The 9,224-nt window shown below is 43.1% G+C and overlaps 1 protein-coding gene across 1 annotated transcript; it reads right to left on the bottom strand.

The window, feature by feature from the left end:
* Positions 1-6,222: 6,222 nt before the first annotated feature.
* Positions 6,223-8,876, bottom strand: LOC113124971 (beta-1,3-galactosyl-O-glycosyl-glycoprotein beta-1,6-N-acetylglucosaminyltransferase 4-like). The gene is made up of 2 exons (XM_026298185.2): positions 8,407-8,876; positions 6,223-8,326 (listed from the first exon to the last, which is right to left on the bottom strand). The coding sequence occupies exon 2, from the start codon at positions 8,323-8,325 to the stop codon at positions 7,036-7,038; it is 1,290 nt and encodes a 429-aa protein (XP_026153970.1). The 5' UTR covers position 8,326; positions 8,407-8,876; the 3' UTR covers positions 6,223-7,035.
* Between the last annotated feature and the right edge of the window lie 348 nt (positions 8,877-9,224).

The raw sequence follows: 9,224 nt of genomic DNA, 5'->3' as shown, positions 1-9,224 counted from the left end.
AGAAGAAGAAGGAGTTGCCAGCTGGTGGGTGATGCTTTGTTGATTGTTGGGGTGAAGGAGGTTTGTTTTGGTTAGTGTGGTTAGCTTCACTATAATAGCTCCTTTACTCATGTTTTTACAGCCTGGTTATTCCTAAGGTGATTTAGTGACCTCTCTGTAAAAAGTTTCTCAGCACCCACTGTAATTTTGTTGGATTGGCCACCCTCCAGCACCCAAAGGCCACAGGTGGGTGCAGCCCACAACCTTGAAGTTCATGACATAGGTGAGGTGGGTAAGTTTGTTGTGAAAGTCAAAATGTACTGTTCTGATCCAATATTTGACTAACCAGAATGAACCGTGTAGGCCTCTATGTATCACACAATAAACAGCTTCATAGTAACAGACTGTTCCTCCTGTTGTTCCTCCCCCAGGCCACCCAACACAGTCTTAAATAGGGTCTTAAACTGTGTTAACCTGTTTCAGTCCCATGTAGACTATCAGATGGTAGCTCAGGCTGAGGGTAACTTGGATTAGTGTGTTTGTGCAGGTTCTGATATCAGAGGGTTCCTAGTTAGTGGCTGTTGTAAAAGGACCAGATTAACATCGATCATAGGCAGTTTAGAGATAAATAAACCCACAGCAGGGTCTAATGAAACATCAGAGCATCATATCACAGATTTGAAAAGTTACAAGGACACAGGACTTTAGGAAACTGGGACTCTGCTTTTATAAACACAGGTGTGATATTAACTTTGCTCAGAAATATCTTCCTGTACATTTACCTGCACTGGAATTATCTTTGTGCTGGTTGAACATTGTTTTTTCATGGTTCGTTTCCTCTTCATCCTTTCCAGCTTCTTCTCCTGCCACTTCCAAAGCTGCAGCGACGCAGCACGTGACGGACGCCAGACATTTGCAAAGAGTAAGTAGAAATATGCGGAAATACTTTCAAACAAATATGAGCCATGAACAGTTACCTGATATTATTTCCCCTGTACCGGTTGCCAGGTTCAGTTAAATACTCTGTGAACAACAGATGAGATTATATCAGAAATACTCCACGTTCCTTGTGTAAGATGAGTCCTCACCACAGTTCCTGGTAGGCAGAGCAGCTCTTAAAACAATGTCTGTGAGCACTGGAGCGTAGACAGCTACTAGTCTGGCTCTACGCCTGGATCATTTGCTGGAGAGGAAATGTTTCTTTCAGTGGAAAAGCAAAGTTATTAGTTTTGCCAGTGCAGCTGTGCAAAATGAAGACGACAGAGATGACTTAGAAAATAGTCAACAACTGGACTGTGACCTTTAGCCTTTTATTTCCGCATGTCACCTCGAAAGACTGCCAGGGTTTTAGATACTTAACCCCATTTAGAGATAAAACATCGTATGTGTGATGTAGAAAAAATGTAGTGGTTTCTTATTTCATTTTGTGAGGACGTCTCATTCATGTTTAGAACCAAAAGTCTCTGTTGACCTTGAACACAGAAGTCAACAAACGTCGAGGTCAATAAGCAGCTGCTCTGGTTTAGACGTTTATTTTAATTTGTCATTGAGCTGCACAGTTTGGTCAACACATTAATCTGCTCAAATAAAGACCAAACTGTTTGAGGGTCAGAGTTCAGTCATCATCCAAACACACTGTTGAAGAGAAACATAAAGAATTTGGATTAAAACCTTTAAAATCCTCACCTGTTGTGCTCCTGCTGGTTTTAGCAGAGCGATGCACTTCACACTGAAACCACCGTGTGGCAGTGTGACTGGGGCCAAAGTGAATTAGTGATCAGTGCTGGACCCTGTTAATCAGCCTGCTCAGATCAAATTTTGGACTTATGGTTCAGACTCTGGTTAAACAGTGGTGCTTTTGTTTCCGTGTCTTGAATGTGAGAGAACAGATGCTGCTGAGGCTTTGGAGCAGACCTGTGTAAACCTCAGACTCGAGACACCTGTTTTTATTTTTTTTGTTGTTGTTCTGGTTTCTGTGGATATGTTCCCAGCTTAGCAGTGCAACAGTGTAGTTGCATAAACAAATATTTGAACCACTGATAGCTGATGTTGTCCCAGGATTTATAAAGGGGTGGGACCTTTGAAACTAGTCTCCTGATGTGTGTGTGAGTGTGTGTGTGTGTGTGTGTGTGTGTGTGTGTGTGTGTGTGTGTGTGTGTGTGTGTGTGTGTGTGTGTGTGTGTGTGTGTGTGTGTGTGTGTGTGTGTGTGTGTGAGTGACTAATCAATATCAATAAAACAAACCTTTCCATTTCATACTGTTCTATTAGGCTTTTAGCCAAAACCCAAGAAAAACAGAAATGTTTGACTAATTAAATTATATTGAAAAGTCCATATGTAAGAACCAACTTTGCACTATTCATCAATGAGATTCCTCTTTTATTTTATTTTATGGATATTTATGTTCATCACTGATGAATATTTTCTGCTGCTCTTTGCAGGCACTAAAGTTTTTATTGTGTGTGGATTAGGTCTGGGGACATTTTGGTCTCTTTTCCAGTGCATGGTTGTGTAAGTAGTGACTTGTGTGCAGCATATTTTTCAAGGACATCCACTCTGTTCTTGGTGACGAGGCTCTTCCTCTACCTGTGTTTCAGCTCATAACCAGAAGCTGCTGGTGCTGTTGTTCCCTCTCCGTCGTTCTGTTTTTCTCAGTCTGGTTTCTTACTGGCTCAGGTGGAGCGTTAGTCTCAACCCAGGCCAAAACGCAGGGAGCTGGGGGGCTACCGGGTTCTTTTCTGTCCGGTTTCATGTAATTAGTTTTAAAGTGGAAAGGACGATTATTATTGTAAGATGATAAAACTTTGAATCATTTACCCTTCAGTGATATTACACTCAAGTTTTGTTCATCTTTTTTGTAGTTTCCAACTTTTCAGCCAATGCGATCACATTAAAGTAATGTGTTGTAATGTGCCCAACGGTTATTTTTGTCGAAATGTTATCCTGAGGGACAGCCAGAGAAGCAGTTTCTATTTTTTTTGGTCTCTTGGCTGACTGAAAGGAACACCTAATGAGTCCAGAATCAGCTCGGGTACACAGGAAAGGTTTAATGGTTACCATTTGGTCGATCACTCAGCCAAATCAACACAAGAAAATCATTTTAAATTACAATCAGAGAACATAGCAGAGAGAGACGCAGCCTTAGTGATTCTGCAGCCCAGACAGAAAGTTGACACCTCCGAGACATGAGATTTAACGTGGGGCCACTCGGAGCTATTTAAAGCTGTTGGCATGACTCAGATTTTCTCCTACAGCTCCAGTCCTTAATTTTCCCCAGTGATTTTTATTCTTTCCCCCTGTTCTTTCCTGAGAACGGTCACATAGTAAATGTTTTAAAAAAAAGCTCTTATCACAATGAGGAACTATCTGCACAGGAAGTTTTGTTACTTTTATCTCTAAAAACAGTTGATGCTGGATAGCAGGGACAGGAAGCTATACCCACATAAACGTGATCCTAACAGATCCCAACAATGAAAGTAAATGGAAACTTCTCATTTTCAACATCAAAAGCAACTTCAGAAGTAAAAAGAGCTCAACTTTTGAAAGATAAGCTTCTAAATATAAGAAATAAAGAAATGTAGAAAGGTTAGTGGTGTCGCTTTAAGCTTTAGCAGCAGCAACAGTGGTGTCGAGCTAAAAGTGCCAACTCAGCAAGTCTCAAATGCTGAGTCAGTCCATTACCGAGGTGTCGGTGTCAAAACCCACCCAACAACATAAATGTACTGTACTTTTAACATGCACACATTGAATCCAGCAGCATAAGTCAAACGGTCTTTATTACAGTTCGCTGAGAGATTACATTTGCATTATTTCTCTATGATTGAATAGTTTCCACATATGACTGCAGGTCTGCACAGGAAATGGCAGAACAGCCCACAGAGGAATGCTTGCACCAGTTTGCATTAACATCCTCTTACAGCAACAATCTCCTCCCAGCTTTTATTTTGGTGCATGTGAGGGTCTTTTCACAATATGACGCTCAGATTGTGGAATTTAAACCACAGGCGATAAGAACCGCACACCGGTGCACATATCTGTTAGAACATAGGTCTTCTCTCAGCAGCTCCAAAATGTTAGTAGACCAACTCTGTACAGAAACACCGCTGCAGAAAACGGACACCGACGCTTCTCTCTGTGCACACAGGTGTCATGTTCTCATGCCAGGTCAATGAGATTGGTTGCACTTACAGACCCCTAAAATTAATTATTTATTGGCTCCCATAGGGCCTCTCAGCACCGTCACAGCAGTGCTCCGTGTTCTGTGACTGAACTGCTTAGAGCAGCGAGGGGGAACGACAGCGCTCCTCCACAGTTAATGACACTCTGAATGTGATACGGAGATGTTAACAAACACCCCGGTGTCTGAGTGAAGGGTTACATGTGGGGTAGATTTTCTCATAATTTATAGTAGTCGAGGAAGAGAAACTGGCCCTGTCTAACGTTCCCATGGAGAACATTCTGCGAAACAGTGCGATTTGATGTCAAACTGCAGATGTTAAGTTTGGTTCTCAGCTTCTCTTTTCCTAGAATGTGTAGAAAATATGTTGTGCAGGGATTGTTGTTCAGCACCAGGTTTGCACAATCTGATCATACTGAAATTACCAGGGAGGAAAAACACACATTCAGTATGTAGGGAAGATTATATTTGAGTCCGTTCATCTTCTGACCATATAGTCAGTCATGGATGTAGATTTGCTCTGTCATGTAGAAAATACAGGCTGCACCAGTTGCATGTGAAGGCACCAAACTAATGTTTGAAAAGATGAAAGTTCAGCTGGACTGAAAAAAATGTACTGAACCTCTTTGGCATCTGTCAGAAAGAAATACTTCCCAATCAGAAAAGTGTGGAGAGGCCGTTTCCCACTGTATGTTCTGGTTACTGTGTGTGTGTGTTTGATCATTTGTGCTCTTTTTTTTTTAATTGACATCAGTACATGGTCCAACTGTTGTGTTCTACTGGCAGAACAGTGCCAAACAACACAAAGCATCAAACCAGTGTCGGGCTAGTCTGGATCTGCTCCTGGTTGTGTGTGTGTGTGTGTGTGTGTGTGTGTCTCTTCATTGTGTCGGCAGCTGCTGGCCTGTAGGCTCAGGTGACTCAGGTTTAACTGCTGCTGGAACTCGACCTGAGCTGGAAGTTTTAGAAACCTCCGACTGTCCTTTACTGATCATAACCCAGAGAGCTGAACCACTAAAAGCTGAAAACAGTGAGTGAACTGTCGTCTCATGTCACACGTCACAAACAGTCAGTGCTCAGAAATGAATTTACTGGAAAAGTAAACAGAGTCTAGATTTATTTAGTTTAACTAGTCATTTTATTTTATTGAATTCCTTCAAATATTTATATGTAGAAGAATGATGTGTAGTGATATGGTTGAGTCGCTGACCAAAGCCTCTCCCCTATTTATCAACTGTGTATACATTTGTACAGTAGGTTGTGACTCAGGCTATGCCAACATGTTGGGCAATCATCTTAATATCTCACCTCAAACAGTCAGTTTGACTCGTGTCTTGGTCTTATGCAGTGGAAAAACCCACCTGCACTCAAATATGTTACTTGACCTGTTGTTACTTAGTGTGTCACCATAGCTGTGAAGTGCGTGTGCGTGTGCGTGTGTGTGTGTGTGTGTGTGTGTGTGTGTGTGTGTGTGTGTGTGTGTGTGCATGGTTTCTGAGAAAGGTTTCTCGTACCTTTCAACCAGTTTCAATTCAGCCTGCAGCTCACCCAGGTTTGATGTGCAACTCTGAAACCTCCAGCACTGAGAATAGATGTCACAACACACTTTGTGTTCGGTAATTCAGTGCAGCACCCTGAGTGGCAGGGTGCTGCACCCGTGGTGTGTGCAGGAGCGCTAGCACAAGCCCTTTGTCCCTGCTGCTCCACAACTGTCACTACACTTGTCTGTGTTCACGTTCATACACGCTGACACCGCCATACTTATATTATATTTTCCATTATTACTGTGATTATTAGTAGTAGTTGTGTTTCTCCATATTCTATTGTCCAATTTTCAGAGCCATTTTTTTGCTCTTTATCTGTGAACATTTGATTTTCTCGTAGGTCTAATCTAATATTTGTAGTTCTTAAGTTTCCTCAGTGAGGACTTGTCATTTCAGTCTGAACACCAGACTTACTCTCCACACCCAATTGCAAACCACAATGCTTCAGTAAAGGCCATGTCAAGTGTGAAACCACACCTTTTATAAATAGCACAACCAGTAAACCTAATATTTAATGCAAATACACAAGTGGTCCAAATGTATTTATAGGGACAGATTTATTCCCTGCTCAGAGGACTCATTAAAATGATTCCATACATCAGGTGAAGTGTAAACGTATAACCAGGTGAGGGCAGGTTGGATCTCTAACATACCCACTCATTACATTCCTGTTCCCCATCATTAACGTCTCATTTAACTTATTTTCTCTTTGAGTAAGGAAATGGCATGAACTTCTGTAGAGAAACCGCTCACAGTGACAAGTCTGGGTTTTCCTGAGTGTCAGATATTGTTTCTGGAAAGTTGCTGATGGTGTAATTGTGATTAGCACTACAAAATGAAACCCTTTCACCTTCACTGACTTAAAGTAATCTAAAAGAATAATACAGGCTGATTGTATCTCAAATCCAAATACAATTAAAACTGTCTGCATAGATGCACACCACCAGAGAAGAGAGACTGAGTCCTTGAGTAATTTAAAGTCAATTGATTCTTTAAGAAGATAAAAAAATGGCTCAAACCTGATCACAAGCTTTAGTGAGATTGAATCCAAATAGTATACAGGTGCAACTAGCAATGATTTCCATCATCGATTCAATCTGTCATTTATTTTAGTGTTTATTTTAAAACGCCTGATGCCTTATTTTGTTTGACTATTAGTTAAAAAAATATATATTTTTAAAAGAAATCTGTGTACTATCAAATGAAACCAGAAAGAGAAGTAACAAATCCTCACACATGACCTGGAACAATTAAAGGTTTGGTGATTAGAAAAATAAAAAAAGACTGTTGAAAATAAGTTCTTAATGAATTGGTCACCTAAAGGTGCCAGCTGCTGTTAACCCTTAGGACAGGTTGAGAGCTGTGATTGGAAGAGCTTTCGTTTTTCCTCCAGTTTCTCCTCCAGGCACTGAATGAGGATGGGGTCCACTTTGGTGTCCACCTTATTAGCGAACCAGTGGCCATAGCTGAGTAACCAGCGCATTTCTGCTGCACCGTAAATGCAGACGCTGCGGATGTGTCCCCCTGTGCAAGGCGGGTAGAGGTTGTTCTCCAGGTAATGCCACTTCACCAGCCGGGTCCTGCTCATCAGGTCGGTGATGTCAGGCTGGGATCTGGACACCTCCCCGGGCACGCCGGGCACACGCACCAGCGTGGCCCAGAAGTGTTCATCAGGGGAGTAAGTGTCCGCTGACCAGCTCAGAAAGTCTTTAACCACAGCCGAGGAGTCCAAGTGCGCAACAAAGTCCCGAGACAAGACGAAATATGCGCTCCCGGTGAACACCTCGATCCCGTGTGGCGGTGGGGACTTTTTCTGATTCGTTTTCTTTGGCAGCTTTTCATATTCAAAGCTGACGTTTTCCAGCTGGTAGTGGAAGGTGAACCTCTCCTTCTTGCGCTCACTGGGTCGGCTGGTCTCCAGCATATTGGCACCATTTAACTTCTTCAGTTCTGACACCAGCTCGATGTTGGACCTGAGGGGGAAATCCTGGCCACAGAGATTGATGACATATTTCCACTTGACCGCTGACCCCAGAAGGTCGGACAGACAGTTCAGATCCGCGTTTAATCGACTGACACTCGCGTAAATGACCGACTCTCTCTTGGAGGCGATGAAGACGTTGGGCAGGCAGCGGGCCAAACCCTCCATGGCTAAGACGAAGTCAGCGGAAGACTTCTGGTCATAGTGAATACAGTAGATGTTACTAGGCGAGTACAGAGCCCTGATGAGTCTCTCTACCATCCATGAAGATTTATGCACAACCAGAGAATAAGCAAGAGGGAAGTTTTCCTCTTCCTCTGACACGCACACGTCGCCATAGCCTCTGTACTTGGTGAAAAGTGGGCAGGTGGAGGTGAGGTTGATCAGACTTTTATCCATGTCCTCCACGACCTGGTTCCTCCTGATGATCATAGATTTACCCACCTCCACCGGGTCCAGGTCGTATATGGCCGAGCAGTTAATATCGTACTTGTGGAACCCCTGGATCACACTGGGGAAGACTGCGAGAGGAGCCACGGGCTCAGAGATGAACCTCACCCTGACGAGCAGCAGGACACACACGATCAGCAGTGAAAGAACGAGCCGCTTTTTGTTTGGTTTCAGTAATGAACATCTTATTCTCATTCTGTGACGAGAGGAAGCACAGCAACAAGTGAGAGAGCGATGGGGATCTGACTAACGCATAGTGATTTAATACACACTCACCTTGCTCCGCACGCAGGCGTCAGGCTGCCGAGCACCTTGCAACCTGCTCTGATCAGTCGCGCTCTAAAAGTTGTAGAAATGTTCAGATCTTCTAGATCTGCTTTTGTCCTTAGTTGCTCATGGAGATAACAGCAACTTACCAATTTCAGAAAAAACAATTAGCGGCGCCTTTGTCTTCTGCGTCGGTGCCATTCCACTTTTTACGCACTGCAATCAACTCGACGCGTCTTTACGTTAAACCCATGTCAAGGCTGAATTTGCTATGTCCAGTGGAAACAAACACGAACAAACACAGGAAGATGCGTTTTGTCTCTGAGGGCAGCCCGTCGCTCTATGGAGCAACCCGGAAAGACGAAAGGAGGAGCTCGAAAGCAGATAACTGTTCTGCTGTAAGCAGATGAGAGCTGCAAAATGTTGTTTATCCTGCAGTTTGAAGAAACAACATGTTACATACTGTAAAAGTGACCAGAGAGCGCAAATACAGTGCAGGCTCTGTGCGCACATTACACAGATCCCTACATGGATGTTGCTAATAGTGGACATGTGGCTGCAGTCACTGAGCTGGATAAAGGGTCGACGGAAACTATGATTCAGAGTGAAACACAGGTTTCCCACTTTTGCAGAGCAGCAGCATTTGTTTTTTGTTTTTTTTTTGTGGAAGTGGCCAACAGGTAGTATATCCAACAGGTGAGGGGCAGTCAGGTGAGACTGAAGGCTGAGGAACACCTCTTCATTGTGTCCCTAAACCAGTTCCAGTTGGTCTAACCACAATTGTTTGTATTGAAAACAACCCGAAATCTGACATTGACAGAGAAAGG

The sequence above is a fragment of the Mastacembelus armatus genome, chromosome 12, assembly GCF_900324485.2.
Source record: "Mastacembelus armatus chromosome 12, fMasArm1.2, whole genome shotgun sequence".
NCBI lineage: Eukaryota > Metazoa > Chordata > Actinopteri > Synbranchiformes > Mastacembelidae > Mastacembelus > Mastacembelus armatus.
The sequence above is the reverse complement of the archived record's forward strand: the minus strand, read 5'-3'. Positions and strand labels throughout refer to the sequence as shown.

Coding starts and splice junctions, on each gene's coding strand:
- LOC113124971 (XM_026298185.2), bottom strand. CDS start 8,325: ATGAGAATAAGATGTTCATTACTGAAACCAAACAAAAAGCGGCTCGTT.